We start from the raw sequence: 18,150 nt of genomic DNA, 5'->3' as shown, positions 1-18,150 counted from the left end.
CTCATTGAGGGGCAGTATTTCAATATGAGTAGGAAAATGAAAGTACCCCTAAACATTATTTTTTAGAAAAAAGCACAGCATATAAAAGTATTTAGCTGCAACAAACTACGGTTTATCATTACAGCAGCAAGTCAAAGCGAGTCGCAGGCTTACATGCTTCCCTCTAACCTCCAAGGTGATCAAAAGTTAATTTCCTTTTTTGATTAACTTCAGTTTAGCATTACGTCCAACCCCTAAACTGTGGTTAAGTTTAACTACCTAACGTTCGAAGCTGGCTTGTTTCAGTAAACCATTTTTAAGATAACAAAACACTTGCGTTAATCAAACTTGAAAATGGAAACTTCTGATTTTTCTCTTCATGGGCACACTGAGGAAGGAAAGGTTCCCTGCAGCTCATTCCCATGATGCTAAATAATAGTTTATGATTACGCCAAACACAGACTTTGTGGGCCACTACAATGTGGAAGCAGTATTCACTATGTAGAAAGATAACAAGGGCATCTGTCAGCTAAACGTATTAATTTCAGTAAAATTCATTAACAAATTGGTTATTCCAGATTTGTTATTCAGCTGAAATAATGAACTGACCAAAACTACCGTATTTTTCGCTCTATAACACGCACCAGACCATAACACGCACGTAGTTTTTAGAGGAGGAAAACCAGAAAAAAAAATTCTAAACGAAATAGTGGATATATGATTTTTGTGGTTCATGCTGTGGCCACAGGCATGTGATCTGACAGTGAGTTTGGAGTAGCCCAATGCAAAAATCCTGAGGATCCATGTGGATCCATGCTTTGTAACCACAGAGGAGGGAAGGAAGGGGAACCATGGATCCTCTGCTCACGACTGCAGCAGATCCCCCCCGCCACCCGCAGGCATTCGCTCCATAACACGCACAGACATTTCCCCTTACTTTCTAGGAGGAAAAAAGTGAGTGTTATGGTGCAAAAAATACGGTATATTTATTAAACACGCAGCCTGATATGAGTCTGTAGTGCAAAGAAATGTTTAGAATAAGGGCAACAATTGCTGGCCCATCAGCAAATGTTAAAATATGTCCACATCCCTCCGGAATCTCTTTCAACTCCACACCATGATTTCCTTTAAAATGTATTATATTGAGACATCTCTTCCTTAATATTTATCTGTTTCCCATTTCAATATGTCAATCCCTTCCAATCTTTCCTTTAGCACCAAAGCACAATTTTTTTAAAAACCAACCAATTGTCCTTCTATCTACTCTGGCCCATCCACTTATGGGAGATCCCTTCCACAAAAAATAAAACACGCATAACAACTTTAAACTTTCTTCTTTCGCACCTTTTCTTCTCCAGTTCTCATCATTTAACAGCACTTGCTCTAGCCTTATTTGCATGTCTAACCCATCAACAACAAACTTCCTCTGTTTGGGCCCAGTGTCCTCCACACTGAGTTTTGCTTTCCCAAAATTATTTATTTTCTCATTCAATTACTAGACTGAGAGGATTTTTAGTATGTTCTTCATTTAAAAAAGGGATCAAACATATAATAAAATTATAAAACCTGCACTGCTGTAGGAATAAAAATGGAAACATTTAGCTTGACTTACACTTCAAGAAACTGCAGATACGTGCAGTCAACAATCGTGTCTTCAGTTATTACTTTCAGCCCATAAAGTTCCTGGTAGATTGACAGTAAATCTTTGACTGGCACATACCTAAATATATTGAACAGCAGAGTTTCTTATTTAAACCAGCAAAGTTCATTGGCATAAATCAAGTCCTCAACTAAAATTGTGGACCCATCCGCAGCGCCCCCCCTCCCCAGCGGGTGAAGCCACAGGCAACAACATGTGTGAACAAACTAGACAAGATAATTTCAACCCCAGAGTCCCTGATGCAAGTAAAGGTAAAGGACCTCTGGACAGTTAAGTCCAGTAAAAGACGACTATGGGGTGTGGCGCTCACTCGCTTTCAGGTTGAGGGAGCAGCATTGGTCCACAGTCAGCTTTCCAGGTCATGTGGCCAGCATGACTAAACTGCTTCTGGCGCAATGAGACACCAGGACGGAAGCCAGAGCGCACGGAAACGCCATTTACCTGCCCACCACAGCAATACCTATTTATCTACTTCGAACTGCTAGCTTGGCAGAAGCTGGGACAGAGCAATGGGAGGAGCTCACCCCCTCACATGGATTTGAATTGCCGACCTTCCAGTTGGTAAACCCAAGAGGCTTGCTCAGTGGTTTAGACCACAGTGCCACCTGCTCCCTGATGCAAGGATAATGTTATAACATCGGTTGCAGTGGTTATAATGTGTAACATTGGTTATAATGTTGTAACATTGGTTCCTCAACACCACATTGGTGGTGGTGGTTAAACCATGGATCTTTCGCTACTATCTCTGCTTCTGAACCCTCTGCTCCCTGCTCTCTCTCTCTCTCTCTCTCTGTTTTGAAAATAGCACACTTACCAGCTTGGCTCCAAATAACTAAAATCAAGCTCAAACTGGCTCAGCACGTCTCCTCCTAAAATTAGAGGGCGAAAAGAGAGCAAGACATCAACTTACTGAAGCAAAAACCATACAAAGAATTTTGCCTGCCTTTTAAATTTGAACAAAATCTGGAACACCTCCACAGGCCCAACTAGTTTCTTTCTAGCTTGCTCAGTTCCATTAAGGGCATTTCTTCCTGTCTGCCACATACTTTTGGATTTGTCCTCTCCCTTATGCTCAGAACCTGAGCAAGTTTCTCACTGTCTGCTTAAGGGCCTTAAGTCAAGCATCTCAGCCAGCCGAAATGCCTCATGTGAAACTGAGCAAGCTATACAGAAAGAAACAAGTGCCATAGTTAAACAATCACTTATTTCAGGGATAAAGTCATTGAAACCTTAGTGATATCAGTTTTTTCTGTAAGAACCTTCAGGAATTTAATGGAAATCTAGGGAGAACATTCTAGGATCCATAAGGAAATAAATTACCAAAATCACCAGCAGCGTGAGCATCTGAATATGAGCCATAAAAATCAATCTAGGAAAAATAGAAACAAGTTATTTACATCAAAGAAACAGGAACATGAACAGAATCAAAATTTCTCATTTCTCCTCTTTGATACAAAGCAACATAGGAGATGATCCAGACCCTTGAAGCTTCTTTTTCACCCTCGACTTTGCATAAAGTTCCACATACAGGATTCCTCCAGCAGAATTTCCTAGCCAATCAGTTGCAAAAGCTCAAGACTTTTGTCTCCTTCTCTGGCTACCTCCAAAACTGCCAAGGTGTTTCTTTCATGTCTACCAAACCATAATGGCTACTAGTCAACAACCATCCTTACTCATCAGAATCTTAAGAGTTTGTGCTCTCCCTGTTCTCTTGTACTACAGAGAACATCCAACCAATTAATTTTTTTAAAGATGAACAGCAGTAAGGATCTTTCCTTCCCTCCTTCTCCCTCCCACCCCAGATATTATGCGATTGTCACTTAAGGGGAACAACAAAACCAAATGATAAAATATGCTTGTTGCATGCTTTGGTCACAAGGAAAAAAAAGACCCGAGCCTATTAATAAAATAAGGCACCACTTACAGCTGCCATGGCATGTAAAAATCCTTGTTCAATCCCCAAGCTATGCCAGCTCACATCTGCCACCATATGAGAAGCGATGCCAAAGAGGAAAGCCACCAGTTTCTCTGTGGCCTAAACAAAAGAAACAAAAACAAGCAATTCTGCATTAAGTGCATTGAAACCAAACTCTCAAAAGGTATTTGGAGACATTTAGTTGACATGTTTGCTGATGAAACCTTGCCTCTGCTTTCACCAACACAAGGCAGAAATCTATGTGGTATGTTATTTATTTGGATAGCATCTTCAGTGGGCATGCACGCTGCCATTTTTACAGCTAGTCGTTATGAAACGTCAAATTTAATTTGACATTTTCTCTTTCAAATGCTTTTGATACAAATGAGAAAGGGAACAGATAATAAGATTTATGAAAAGAGTGATACCAGGGCCTTCAGCCTGAGCAATTTATGGGGGATTTATTACCTCTCCCCAGGGCTGAGGATAGTTCTTTCTGATGTAATGGACACTGGTACTGAGAAAAGGTGCCCAGTGAGTGTCTTCAGATACTTGACGGAACAACCCTGAAACACCAGACAAGAACAACATTATTTCATGATAATTTTTTAATTGATTTTTAATTTCAAGTAACAAAACATACCCATACAAGTAAAACAGAGCTTAGTAGCTGTACAGAAAAGAAAGAAAAATAGCATTGGAGGATTGCAGTTTTAGACACTCCAAGAAAGCCAATCAAATGAACATGTCTCTCCATAAGGTTCCATGAGTCGATGGAGGGTGAAAACCAATTTCAACTGTCTTAACAAAGTCAATAAAAACATACCATGTCATTTAGAAGGGGTGAGCCCCCTCAACTGATATTCCTTTCGTGAAACGGTTAATTTGTCCAAAAGCATAATGTCCCATACTTGCGAAATCCAGGCTTCAAAAAGATTTGCAATTAAAGTTTTCCGATTTTCCACAATCACTAATCTAGCTGCAGTTAATAAATGAAGGATGAGGTCTTTATTGGTTATGATCATAATCCGCGGAGTAAAACATGACAATAGGGCTAATTTGGGGTCTGGTTGCAGCAATTGTCCCATCATTTGATTGTTTGAAAAAACTTTTTCCCAAAAAGGAATATTTTTTAGGTAAAACCACCCCATGTGGATTGGAGAGCCAGTACTTCATTACATTTCCACTAGCAAAGGTTGAGTGTGTTGTGCTTAATTCTATACAGTCTGGCTGAGTACATATACCAGCGATGTGCTACATTTAAAGAATTTTCTAGGAGTTCTAATTGAGATGGATCCAAATAGTAGTTTATTCCAAATTGGTTGCCAGAGTTGTTCCTCTAATTCTTCTCCAAAATATTTTCCCCGTTCACGAAAACTTGGGCCAGTAACCCATAATATAAATTATAAAGCGTATCAATCCAAGATGCACTCATACCAAAGGAACGTGGAATTGTAAAGAGAGATTGCCGGTTTAAATGATCAAATGCCTTGACTGATCTCCTCTGCCTGCACCTTTTAAAGTAGCCTTCTTTAACCTTGGGTCCCAAGAAGTTGTTGGCCTGCAACTATACTTACTCTCCTCATTCCTCCTGCAGTGTTCCTTGGCATTCATTGTTTGAACAGTGGTTTGTTCTCTTCAGATTCTCCACTGGCATAATTACAATTTATATATATGGACCTCTAGCCAGCCAGCTAGTAAAAATGCATTAAGAATCAGGCTACTTGTCAGTAGTATGGTTTTGGGGGGACAAGGGAGGGAAACCTAATTTCTCCAGCCATTTATTACCGTTCCTGCAGATACCAGAATAAAAGGCATCAGGATACAGGCTTCCAGCCTGATAGGCATCTTGGTGGGTTAGTATCAACTGGACGAGAGGATGGTGAAGAAACAGCAATAAAAGTAAGAGAGAAAAGGGGAGGGGGAAGAGAGAGAGAATAGTATTAGTTGCATATTACCAATATTTTAAATACTAAAACAGTAAGTACTTAATACTCACATCTAGGTATTGTTAAAAAGGTAAAGGTAAAGGTACCCCTGCCCGTACGGGCCAGTCTTGACAGACTCTGGGGTTGTGCGCCCATCTCACTCAAGAGGCCAGGGGCCAGCGCTGTCCGGAGACACTTCCGGGTCACGTGGCCAGCGTGACAAAGCTGCATCTGGCGAGCCAGAGCCGCACACGGAAACGCTGTTTACCTTCCCGCTGGTAAGCGGTCCCTATTTATCTACTTGCACCCGGAGGTGCTTTCGAACTGCTAGGTTGGCAGGCGCTGGGACCGAGCAGCGGGAGCGCACCCCGCCGCAGGGATTCGAACCGCTGACCTTTCGATCGGCAAGTCCTAGGCGCTGAGGCTTTAACCCACTGCGCCACCTGCGTCCCACCTCTAGGTATTGTTAAAGTCACTCAAATACTGTCTCTTAAATACTCATAAAAAATATTAAAGGTAAATATAACAAGGTTTTACATAGTTTGGTAAGGATGAACAAATGTCAATACTTTTACAGTGGGGTGGCTAACCCCTAGCTTATGGTCTGGACAATTTCTGTAATAGTTACAAAAAAGAAAAGGCATGGAAGGAGGCTCAGTGCTGGGGTGGGTGTAGAAGGTAGCAGAAAGAGGAAACATTTATTAAAATGCTTTTTAATGTTAGACTGCTAAGTTTCCTACCTTGCGATAATTAACATTTCCTTCTGGGCTGCTGAAAAATTCCAGAGCTCTGTGAGCTAGAAAAATAACATCACATTAGCTTCCTGGTGGCTTTTAAAAAACAGGGGATCTGCAGTACTTAACTGGAGATCACTTACCATCCTCTGGGAAATATGCAATTCCCTACAGTGTCCAGATTTTGCTGCATGATCGTATCCCTTAATATCGGGAAATGTCAAACAATCTTCACCTACTGGGTTTCAAAGAATATCAAGAGATATCCTTAACTTACTTACCCACACACAATCTATTATTTTGCCATGACAAAATTTATGGAGAAACAGGTAATGGCAAATTTGTAAATAAACGTAATCCTGGCAGTGTGTTTATTTTTATCATGGTTATCCTACCCATTCAAGCAGTCTTTCAATTTGACCATATTGCTTAATCCTAATTTCACTTGTTGAATTAACAATGTATTGTTTTAAGATGCCTTATGCAAAAGACTAGAACAAAAGCATGAATAAAAGAAGTTAAATGCCTGAATTGCCTCCTAGCCATAAATGAATTGCAACTGAAGCCTCCATGGGTAAGACACAAATTCCACAATGAAATATATTTCTAATTCTTAAGCTACCCTCTCCTCTTGATTTCTCAAATATCGGGCAGATAAATTATAAGGTAAGCATATAATTTTTTTAAGGCTTGAAAGCTCAGAAAACATTTAGCATCTAATTTCTGCATATAAAAATTAGTCCTGAAGGCAAAGATACTCAGATTTTTAATATGTTTGATTGAAGATAGCACACATATGTGCTGTTTTCTGTTAATAAAATATGCCAAGTTTGCATTATGCTGGTATCATTTCACCTTTTCTAGATACATGCAGCCCTAGCCTTGCTAGCAGTTTAAAACAACATGGTAATCGCAGTATTTTATTCAACAATTGCTGCATATCCCCCCCCCTTAAATAACACTTACCTGGTAACTAAAATGGTCAGATTACAGAAATTATCTGTTATGGTGCTTCACAACACTCATGCCTTTATTATCAAATCTTACCTATTTCAATATGTGTTGACAAGCCACATGGTGTACCTTTACGGCAAAAACTGCAAAGTACAGCTAGAACAGACCAGATCTTGAAAGCTTCCATGTTGTGGATATTCTGGACTATAAACCATGGTTTTCAAGATGCTTTCAGTAGGAGGACTGTGACCTTTGAAATATGAGCTACAGTGCATTTCTTAATCAAATATGTGACTGGCACATAAACTAAAGCCCTCACGTGATTTGGAAATGTGTTGCCAGTTTCCCCTGTATCAGCCAACAGATCTGAGACAAGAATCGGTCCCAACGAAACTTAATATGATGTCGCTTTTCCATTGATATCTGTGAAATGATGCCTAGAACAGAGAAAGGATATTATTGTACGATGTTTGGCAACTGCGTCCGTCCGTCCTTCCTTCCTTCTCTCTCAACGCACCATTGTTCATTAAACCGTTCTCTGCTAATGCAGGTGATATCAGTGAAAATAACATATTTCACTTAAAAACAACAACCTAAAATACTGGTGGTTGTGTCTCGTTCTGTTAATGTCCATAATACATGCGAGGTTTGCAATACTTATGAATTCTATCTAAAGGAATAATAACTTTTAGTAGCAGTTAACCCATTGGGGGGAGTTTTACTGCATTCACAAGTGTTGCTGCTGATTCACACATTATATGGGAACAAGTACCAAAGTACCAAAACCAAAGACTGTACTCACACAGTCGTTCTTTTGGTATCATCCATCAGCTCCTGTACTAGGGGAAAATTCTCCCACCGCTGAAACAGCTGCCCCTTATGAAAGCTGAGGGGAGAGGAGGCCTGATGGAGCTAGCCCATGGGTAGGCAAACTAAGGCCCGGGGGATGAATCCGGCCCAATCGCTTTCTCAATCCGGCCTGCGGACGGTCCGGGAACCAGTGTGTTTTTACATGAGTAGAATGTGTCCTTTTATTTAAAATGCATCTGGGTTATTTGTGGGGCCTGCCTGGTGTTTTTACATGAGTAGAATGTGTTATTTAAAAGGCATCTCTGGGTTATTTGTGGAGCATAGGAATTCGTTCTTTCCCCCCCAAAAAATATAGTCTGCCCCTGACAAGGTCTGAGGGATGGTGGACCAGCCCCCTGCTGAAAAAGTTTGCTGACCCCTGAGCTAGCCCATCCCATATGATGCTGGGGCTGGTGGGAGGTGTAGTCTGAAACATCTGGAGGCCAACCTGGTTGGCAAAGGTTGCTGTATGCACCGCCACAGCTGTGTTTGACTGCACCCATTCCATCAACTGGGAAACCCAGCATTATTACACTGGCAACCACATTATTATCTGTGAGGAGGTGGGGCAAAATGTTTTTAAATGGTCAGGTCACAAATTTGGGGGAAGAGAGGGGCCTCTTACGATACAGCTGTTAGCCAGCTCCAGGTTAAGAGACCCAAACTGAGGGCTGCCCCAAAGCAAAGGACAAGGTAGTACCTTCCCATGACTGGGCAGAAACCAGCTGGAAGGGCAGCTGAATCTGGCTTCCACACAGGTGAAGGGGCAACATCCTCCACTCTCCCTAAGGGGAGCAGGCTAGCTTAAGGGCTGCAAGACACACACACAGCTCTGCTCTCAAGCACTCTCAACTCTGGTTCAACACTGCTTACACTGACCGGCAGTGACTCTCCAGTTTCAGCCAGGGCATCTCCTAGCTATTGCCTACACTGGCTGATGGCAGTGGCTCTGCAGTGCAAGGTTTCCAGGCAGAGGGCATTATTTCCCAGCCCTACTTGGAGAGGCCAGAGTTGATCCTAGGACTTGCTGCGTGCCAAGAAGATGCTCTGCCACCGAGCATCCTCCAAAGCGCACGGAGACATGATAATGAAACAGACGACGCAAGCCTGGGCTACAAGCGAATCTCTCCAGCAAGCAAGCACGGGAGAGTGGCTTAAAGACAGGGGTGCCAACCTGAACAATATATATATACTGCTCACTAGTTAAATGGCAATGCCGGGGGGGCAGCCCCCTCAAATATTTTAATGGAGGGGGAAAGCAAAGGCACCTTGGTCGCTAGGAGTTGGCTCCTATGCTTAAAGACCACTAAATCCTTGGATGAGCACGGCCCCAAGTGCATTGGCACGGAGTTGCAGCGCTGCGCAGTTCTCTGCTTGGAAGCAAGTCCCTCCGAGGTTTTGCTCCCGAGTAAGCGCGAGTGGCGCTGCAGCCTTCAGGGACTTCGCTCCCGAGAAACCCGCCTGCCGAGGAGCTCCACGCTCGGCGGGGCCTTCGCCCTCGCCCGCCCCCAGCTCCACCCTCTCCGCTCCCTTCCCCGGCGCCGAGGCCATGGCGACTCGCTGGGCGTCGTTGGGCCTCCGAGCCCCGCTCGCTCGCCCTCCTCCTCCCCGCCGCTCTCGCTTCTGGCTAGCGGCGCCCGGCGGCGTCCGCCTGGGCAGCAGCAGCAGCAGCAGCGCCAGCCCGGGCGCAGGGGCGCTGGCCAGTTCCCTGGTGCGCACCGGAGGCTTCGTGGGAGGCCGCTGGGTGCAAGCGGCGGCCGCCTTCCCCGTCCGGGACCCGGCCAGCGGCGCGGAGCTGAGCCGGGTGGCGGATTGCGGGGCGGCGGAGGCGCAGGCCGCAGTTAGGGCCGCCTACGAGGCCGGCGCTGCTTGGAGCGGGGCGTCTGCCAAGGTGAGGCTTGCGGGACGCGGGGAGAGTTTCCGAGGCAGGGGGAGCCGAGCATGGAAGAGCACCACTCTAGGCTCCCTCCTGCGCCTGTGCGCAAGATGCCCGCCGGCGCCTTGTGCACAGCTGTTAAAAGAGAGGAGCCCGGCCTTCCTTGGCTTGTGGCCACCCACCGGCATCAGCTGTAGGTCATGGGCAGCCCCACATAGGCGAGGAACGCGCGCGCACGCTCTTCCAGACGCGCCGTGGGGACATCGAGACAGGGTTATTCAGAAGGCGCCTGCCCCGTCTGGAGAAAGGGAATGCTCCTCCTTCAAAGAGACTCTCCCCCCCCCCCCGTTTTAAACTCAACCAGAGTTTGCGCTGAAGAAGCAGCAGATAAAGGAATGGGTCAATGCTGCTTGTTATTATTTATATGAAGCAGTGCCAGATTTACCTACAAGCTATAGTTTAGGGCCCCACTCTCTTGGGGGCCCAAAAAAATTGAAAGGAAAAAACACACACCCCTGGATGTACATTTCCAAAATAGAAGATAAAAAACAAATAAAATAAAACCTACATACAGCAACAATGCTTTGTGTTGTGTAGGCTCCTATGATGTAAGTAATAGGCCCCGCCTGCTAGCCTGCTCTCTAAAATATCACTGGTTTGCTCATTTCTATATATAGGGTGCCTACATTCTGCATGTGCAAATGGCTTTAGATACCTATTAGGTTCATAAATTACCATACAGCATATATTCAACACCAAAAAACCAGCGGCAATTTGTTGTTGACAAAGGACAGCTGGACATATAAAGGGCCCCATTACCTTCAGTAGCTTAGGGCCTCATCAAAATATCAATCATATTGGCACAGTACACATGTATGTTTTTCTTGCATTTTAAGTGGTCCACATATTGCTTGAAGTTGTATAAGGCTATGCATAAAGTAAGTTCCACTGCATTCAGAAGAGCTTTTTCTCTAGTAAGTGTGGTTTGCAGGGTGGTCTTAAATATATAGGCTTTATTTTGCCTTTCTAAGCTCCAAATACCTGTTTTTAGAGCAGATTTGAAAAAAACATCTACTGGGGTAGATAACCAACTGTTGTATATACTTTGGGGGTATCTCATGGGAAGCAACTCATAAATGAAATAAATAATAAAAAAATAACTTGCACATTCAGAGTAAAGGAAATCCTTTATTTGTTCATTTGTTTCCTCATTAACTATATTGTGGAGTATGGTGCGTTTCCCCTGCATACGTATATTCCCTGGGGTACTTTATGTACAATACGTAAGAAACACGGGGAAATCATACATGTATTAATTATAATGCTTAAGTTCCATCTTTGAGTGGAGATGCATGTTGTTGTTGTTTAGTCGTTTAGTCGTGTCCGACTCTTTGTGACCCCATGGACCAGAGGACACCAAATTTAATTTTATCAACTTTTGTTAGTAGTCCTGTTAGAATTGAACCTGAATCTACTTGCAGGATTATTGGGAGACAAGCAAATTTAAATACTGTAAAGCATGCAAGTAATACTGGAGTAATAATAATTTTTGCACCTGGCAGTGATACTGCTAAAACACTATTTCTTTTTCAGGAAAGAGCTGCTTTACTTCGTAAATGGTTTGATTTGATGATAGAGAATAAAGATGATCTTGCAAGGATCATAACAGCAGAGAACGTAAGTATAAAAAGAAGTGGGGGGGGGACATATTCCTCAGGGATTTGGGGCTGAATTTCAGGAAGCTAGTTACAAGAATCTTGCCTAGAAGGTGAAGCAGTCAATGGGTACAGTTCAGATGTCATTCCATGTTGCAATATGTCACGACAAATGCAGGATCTTTCATGTGTGACTTTTTGAAGCCCCCCCCCACCCGCAAAGTAATGCAGAAGACCTGATTCCGAAGAATTTGCTTCTAAGAAAGTATGTGTAGAGTTGCAGGTGCAAGCTTGTTTATTTCTTTTAAAATGTTTTAACCTGCTTTTCCTGAGGTCAAAATAGCCGCAGGACATTTAAACGATCATCTAGTAATCTTAAATTATGGATGTTATGCTTTTAAACATCCCAGAAACTAACTTCACATCTTCTAAAATAGTTAGGTTTTACGTACTTTATTGAAGGTTGATGAAGGAGAGCAGTTCCAAATCTCTACATGGATGTTATTCCAGAGCCTTGGAACACTCAGTTGTGAAGAACATGTTTATTGCTGCTGTTCTAACATTGTGAAGTGAAGGCTCTTGGAAGAAGGCCTGAGTAACTGAACATAAACAGCGTGGAAGGCTGAAATACAAAGTAGATGCTACAAGAGAAATATGGAGGTCCAACCTCATATTTCCCTCATAAAAATAGTTCAGGGGTCTACAGGGAAACTTCTAAGGAGACCAGGTGAGGGGACTTTACCCTTTCACACCAGGTACTTTCTCCCCGGAAGACTCCATGCATCCTCCCGTCTTCTGCTTAGCAGTGCTTAAGGTTTTCCTTCAGGCAGGTAATAACAGTAGGCAAACCCAGCTGAAAAGGAAATTACCTAGTGGACAGGATTTTTTGCAGAGGAGAACTAGCAGACTGAGGAGGAGTTAAGCACTCTGCCCACTAATTCTTGGTTGCGTGCATCCTACGATGTACATTATCTTGGCAAATATGAGTCTAAATCCACATTTCTAAGACAACATCTCCTCATATATGCAGAGACTGTCTAAGCCTTTGACTCTTAAGGTTTGTATCAGATGGAGGAGGACTTTAAAGGCAAGTGCCAGCACTTGGAAGGCAGTTTAGACAGTTTAAAATCACACTTTAAAATGAAAAACAAACGTGATCACACAAATCCTTCATTGTAATCATTTTGTTGGAGAGACGTTTTGTAGTTCTCTGCATGTGAATGTCTGCATTCTGAATCATTCACAGGGGAAACCCCTAAAGGAAGCACAGGGTGAAATTCTTTATTCTGCTTCTTTCTTGGAATGGTTTGCTGAAGAAGCTCGGCGCATTTATGGTGACATCATCCCGTCTTCTGCAAAGGACAGAAGAGTTCTAGTTCTTAAGCAGCCGGTGGGAGTTGCTGCCATCATTACTCCTGTGAGTTCAGCTGACTGTTGTAAGTCAGACTTTTACTTTTAATATTCAAACGAGGCAGGATTAGTGATGCCCTGAGGCCAATGAATTAAAATTCTTACAATGAAAACTCAAATTTTGCACACAATATACAGGTTGTAAATGTGTTGTAATATTTGTGCTATATCTATGCTAGGTAAAGGTAAAGGACCCCTGACAGTTAATTCCAGTCGCAGACGACTCTGGGGTTGCGGCGCTCATCTCGCTTTACTGGCCGAGGGAGCCGACGTTTGTCCGCAGACAGTTTTTTCCGGGTCATGTGGCTAGCATGACTAAGCTGCTTCTGGTGAAACCAGACCAGTGCACGGAAACGCCGTTTACCTTCCCGCAGGAGCGGTACCTATTCATCTAGTTGCACTTTGACATGCTTTCAAACTGCTAGGTTGGCAGGAGCTGGGACCAAGCAACAGGAGCCCACTCTGTTGCGGGGATTTGAACCGCCAACCTTCCGACTGGCAAGTCCTAGGCTCTGTGGTTTAGACCACAACGCCACCAGCATTCCATACCTATACTAGGACTTGGGGATAAAAGACAAAGAAAACCACACTAGCTACAGAAGCATCACTCTCTGGAAAACTCACCCAGTCCTCTTTTTGCTTTCTAAGCTTTCAGCAAGTACTGTAGCACTCTCAGGCTTACCCTGTCCCTTAGCATAAGTCTCTCAGGGTAAGTATACATATCTGTTAATTAAAACAGCCCACAACTGGAAACAATTGTGCAGGAGCAACTGAAATTAATAACAGCATAAAATTAACAAAATTTAAAAGCTAGCTGAACAAAATAGAAGGCATTTTAAAGGTCACTTTAAAAGTCACCAGCAAAGGAGCTACATCTGCAATTCTATGCACTTCCCAGGGCAGTGAATTTGAGATCTGGGGCTATTGGTAGGCTTGCTGAGTCTTCTTTCTGGTATCTGCTAATCTGATGGTTCTTAGTGGCAAGTCAGAGAACAAGACCTTGGTGTCCCCACACGGTAACTACACGGTTTCCTGCAGAGACAATGGGATTCCAAACCATTCAGTGGAAGTTAAGTTCCCATTTTGTTGGTGGAGAGTGGCTTTTATATATGGTTTGATGGTATCTAGAAGTTGCCAGGATCTCGGGAGCAGATGGGTCAAACAACAGCCAAGGATCTTAAAAGCTTTCTATCTTGCTAATTTCCCCCTCAAATTTCAGAACTTGCCAGTTGTTTTATTGTACCAATGTGCACACAGCATTTAAATGCACCTGTTTCTTCAATTTAGTGGAATTTTCCAAGTGCTATGATTACAAGGAAAGTCGGTGCTGCTTTGGCAGCTGGCTGCACAGTGGTGGTGAAACCAGCAGAAGATACACCCTTATCTGCTTTAGCACTTGCTGAGGTGAGATTTTTATATTGATGAACAGTGGATTAATTATTACTATTTATTGCACTTACTAGTCATTTTTTTCTAAGTCACTCTGAGTTATTTGTAGAATAGTACAAAGACTGAAACCAGTATAAAGCTAAAAATGGAATAAAAATCTAAAAGCATTCACATACACTATATAAAAGGCAGATTAATTTTTTGGTTATTTTTAAAAATAAGATTATTGAAATTATGTGTGGTTTTTAAATGCTTGTGACACACTTACAACAAGACAAAGCTCAGCACCATCTTCAGCTTGTTGTTTATCATTATTATATAATTCTAACCAGTTGTTGTTTATCATTATTATATAATTCTAACCAGTTTCATGCCACTATTTTTTCGCTGCAGCTTGCAAATCGGGCTGGAATACCTGCAGGAGTGTATAATGTTGTTCCCTGTTCTAGACAACAGGCAGTAGCGGTTGGGGAAGTGATGTGCACTGATCCTTTGGTAGCCAAGATCTCTTTTACAGGCTCAACGGCTACAGGAAAGGTAAGCTTCTCAATGTTGGCTCGTAAACTGCTGCAAATTTGTGGCTAAAATACATAGCTAAAATGAAGTTGCTAATTGGGTAGATGTTATCTTGCCTAGTTTGTTTTGTTTTTTAATAATATTTTTATTGATTTTCATTATGACAAACATCACATTAAATGAAATAAATATTTAAAAGAAAATAAAGAAATAAAAATTAAAAACTTCACAGTGCTGTTTATACATTCAATAGAACATCCAAATGTGGGATTTCTTAAATCCCTTGACTTCCCTCTACCCCCTTCCCGTCGTTTCATTGTTTCATGATTAATTCATGCATGTCCATGCAATATTATTCATCTAATTGTATCCAGTTCTATCTTTTATCATAATAATGCAAATGTTTCTTAAAATCCTGCTTATTGTATCAACTTGTATACAGTGCTTTGATATATATGCAATAAAGACTTCCCATTCCCATTTTTAAATTTGTTATTGTCTTGATTTCTAAGTTTCTCTGTTAATTTAGCCATTTCCGCATATTCCATTAACTTCATTTGCTAATCTTTTTTTGTTGGGATCTTTTCCTCTTTCCAGCATTGGGCTATCAATATTCATGCTGCTGTAGTCACATACATAAAAATATATCTATATCTAGATATCTATATCTATATCTTGTCTTGTCTAGTTTGACCCTTACTGCCATCCCTTGAAACTCAGTCTGAAACCAGTAGTCATTTTCCATTCACTTACATAATTGGATCAACTCATCTCAGACCAGTGTCTTAATGCATGCATAGTGGTATTAAAAAGAATGGGACTGTTTCAAAGATTCACATCTATTGCTTTAGAGAACATCCCATGTCCAAGGCTGGGCACTGTGTATAATTAGGTAAATTATACTGTGGTTTTAAAATTTGTTGGAAGCTGCTCAGAGTGGCTGGGGCATACTACTACTACTACTATTTATTATTATTATCATCATCATTATCACCATCAAAAATAAGCACTGAAGACTTTGAGATCTACATTTACTCCTTAGATTAGAAAAATGAGTGGGTAGTTTAGTAGGGAACTCGTGATTTCAACTACAGAGTATTCTCTCGGCATTCAAAAAAAGCTAAGTTTGTGTAATTCATCTTTGTAGGTATACAGCTTTCTGTGTTTCCTGTGTATTTGCAGATATTGCTGCGCCATGCTGCTGGCACTGTGAAGAGGGTCTCCATGGAGCTCGGAGGACACGCTCCATTCATAGTGTTTGATAGTGCTGATGTAGACAAAGCGGTAGCAGGAGCTTTAGCTTCCAAATACAGAAATTCAGGCCAGGTGAGATTAATCTCCGCTCTTTGTTGAATCTGTTTTTCCCCCTACCACACTTGCAGATAATTTGAGCACTGCTCTTTTACAAATTTGGTTATGCCTTGTACTGGGGGGGGCACACAAGCAAAGACGTTTCCCTCATTCTTGATCTATAAAAAGCAGATGTCATAATAATAAGTCTGACAGTTCAGAATACAACCCAGCTATAACTAAGCAGAGTTCACTTACAGTGGGACCATTACATTCTGATTTACTTAGAAGTGCTATTGATTTCAAGGGCAGTTTATTCATGCTTGGGTGGAAGTCCAATTCTGGCACACTTTGAATCTACACTAACTGTGCAGACTAAACCCTTGGCTTTAATTTGGAGGGCAATACTTAAAACTTTTGCCTTTTCCTTTACTTTTAACCTCTCTTGTAGTTAGCTAGTGTTGCCCTCTGAAGAATTCTGCCCTCAGCATTCTTTGCACTAGAACCTAGTTTGAAACCTGACATTGTTGCTCATGAAACTCAGTTGTGTTGCTGATGAAGGTAGAAAACAAAGCATTTGTGTGTAAAACAGAATGTTTCCATGCCTCCCATGATACACAGCCGAGTACAAACAGAGCTCAGTAGGATATGTCCACAAATATTAATTGCACATTTCGTAGTTTTATGTCAATCCTACTAAGGATTTTAATAGTTTACAATAAATTTTTAAAATACATTTTGTATTTTCACCATTCCTTATTAAAATTTGATTCTTCCTGATTCCTAATTCTTCCAGTCAGTTTTGCTATTTCAGCATAGTCCATCCATTTTATCTGCCAATCTTCCTTGGTAGGGACTGTATTTTCTTTCCATCTCTGAGCTAGCAGAGTCCAGACAGCTGTAGTCGCATACATGAATAATGTCTTCTGGTCATTTGGAATCTCTGCACCTAAAATTCCTAAAAGAAAAGCTTCTGGTTTTTTAAGAGAAAGCTTTCTATAACATTTTTTTCAACTCATTATATATATCATCTCCCAAAATGCTTTTACCACTTTACACATCCGCCACATATGATAAAAGGTTCCCTCTTTCTCTTTACATTTCCAGCATACATTTGGTCTTGATTTATACATTTTGGCTTATTTCTTAAATTTCTACCCCACCCTTCCTCCCAAAGGAGCCTATGACATTAAACAACAAAGCACTAGTCTATGCCTAACTGAAAACAAACGCGATTTCTTTTGACTTTAGACCTGTGTGTGTACAAACCGCTTCTTGGTGCAAAAAGGGATCCACGATGCATTCGTAGAAAAGTTTGCACGAGCCATTAAGTCAGAGCTACGGATTGGCAATGGGTTTGATGAAGGGACAACTCAGGGACCGCTAATTAATGAAAAAGCTGTGGAAAAGGTAAGTGTTTTGTTTTTAATTTTTTTTGTGGTACGAAGAGGTATTGCCAAGTTACGTTTGTTGGCTATGCCAGTGGAATAATAATGAACTACAAAATTCTACTTGGGATATGAAAACCGCCCTTTTGTGGGAGAGCCTAACACTGCACTTGCTTTCTTTCTCTTAGGTTGAAAAACATATTCACGATGCTGTTTCCCAAGGAGCGTCCATAGTTACAGGAGGAAAAAGGCACAGTTACGGGAAGAATTTCTTTCAACCGACTCTTCTCAGCAATGTCACAACACACATGTTGTGCACACAAGAGGAGACTTTTGGTCCTTTGGCCCCAGTTATGAAGTAAGAGTTTATTCTGCATATCACACATTAACAAACTTTGATTATTACTCCTGTTAACCTTCCCATATTACACACTTGGAGGCAAGATGGATTGTGATAAGCATAGAAGTAGTTCACAACAGGAAACAGCTGACATTTCTCCTACTTATTACATGTGACCCTCCCAGACAATTCCTGGATTAAGGATCACGCTTCCAAGTATAATGTTTGAATTGGCAAGGAACTGTCCCTACACAAATACACTCTGCG

At 41.8% G+C, this 18,150-nt stretch overlaps 2 protein-coding genes across 13 annotated transcripts in view; one reads left to right on the top strand and one right to left on the bottom strand.

Annotated features, from left to right (window-relative positions):
- GPLD1 (glycosylphosphatidylinositol specific phospholipase D1) overlaps positions 1–10,298 on the bottom strand; it is a 234,000-nt gene extending 223,702 nt beyond the window's left edge. For 2 of the 11 annotated variants that reach the window (XR_014566200.1, XM_083746904.1), the window contains exons 1-9: positions 10,078–10,296; positions 7,264–7,607; positions 6,223–6,278; positions 5,343–5,421; positions 4,023–4,120; positions 3,564–3,674; positions 2,960–3,008; positions 2,454–2,508; positions 1,592–1,699 (exon numbers count right to left, since the gene is read on the bottom strand). Coding sequence is in view for 10 of the 11 variants with exons in the window: in XM_083746904.1 (XP_083603030.1) it covers positions 1,592–1,699; positions 2,454–2,508; positions 2,960–3,008; positions 3,564–3,674; positions 4,023–4,120; positions 5,343–5,421; positions 6,223–6,278; positions 7,264–7,357 (650 nt within the window). In the remaining variant the exon portion in view is untranslated. Of the gene's footprint in view, positions 1–1,591; positions 1,700–2,453; positions 2,509–2,959; positions 3,009–3,563; positions 3,675–4,022; positions 4,121–5,342; positions 5,422–6,222; positions 6,279–7,263; positions 7,935–7,972; positions 8,217–9,287; positions 9,645–10,077 lie in introns of those variants that run through there. The other 9 variants (XM_083746910.1, XM_083746911.1, XM_083746908.1 and 6 more) reach the window with 9 other exon arrangements.
- ALDH5A1 (aldehyde dehydrogenase 5 family member A1) overlaps positions 9,338–18,150 on the top strand; it is a gene marked incomplete at its 5' end in the record, with an annotated part of 49,581 nt that continues 40,768 nt past the window's right edge. Inside the window, 8 exons of one of the 2 annotated variants that reach the window (XM_083746940.1) lie at positions 9,540–9,910; positions 11,489–11,572; positions 12,797–12,967; positions 14,248–14,364; positions 14,743–14,886; positions 16,048–16,191; positions 17,407–17,565; positions 17,732–17,901. In XM_083746940.1, coding sequence (XP_083603066.1) covers positions 9,569–9,910; positions 11,489–11,572; positions 12,797–12,967; positions 14,248–14,364; positions 14,743–14,886; positions 16,048–16,191; positions 17,407–17,565; positions 17,732–17,901 — 1,331 coding nt within the window. Of the gene's footprint in view, positions 9,911–11,488; positions 11,573–12,796; positions 12,968–14,247; positions 14,365–14,742; positions 14,887–16,047; positions 16,192–17,406; positions 17,638–17,731; positions 17,902–18,150 lie in introns of both variants that reach the window. The other variant, XM_083746941.1, reaches the window with a different exon arrangement.

This window comes from Podarcis gaigeae (genome assembly GCF_964106915.1).
Source record: "Podarcis gaigeae genome assembly, chromosome: 7".
Classification (NCBI taxonomy): Eukaryota; Metazoa; Chordata; class Lepidosauria; order Squamata; family Lacertidae; genus Podarcis; species Podarcis gaigeae.
Note: the sequence above shows the minus strand (reverse complement) of the source record. Positions and strands in the feature narration are given on the sequence as shown.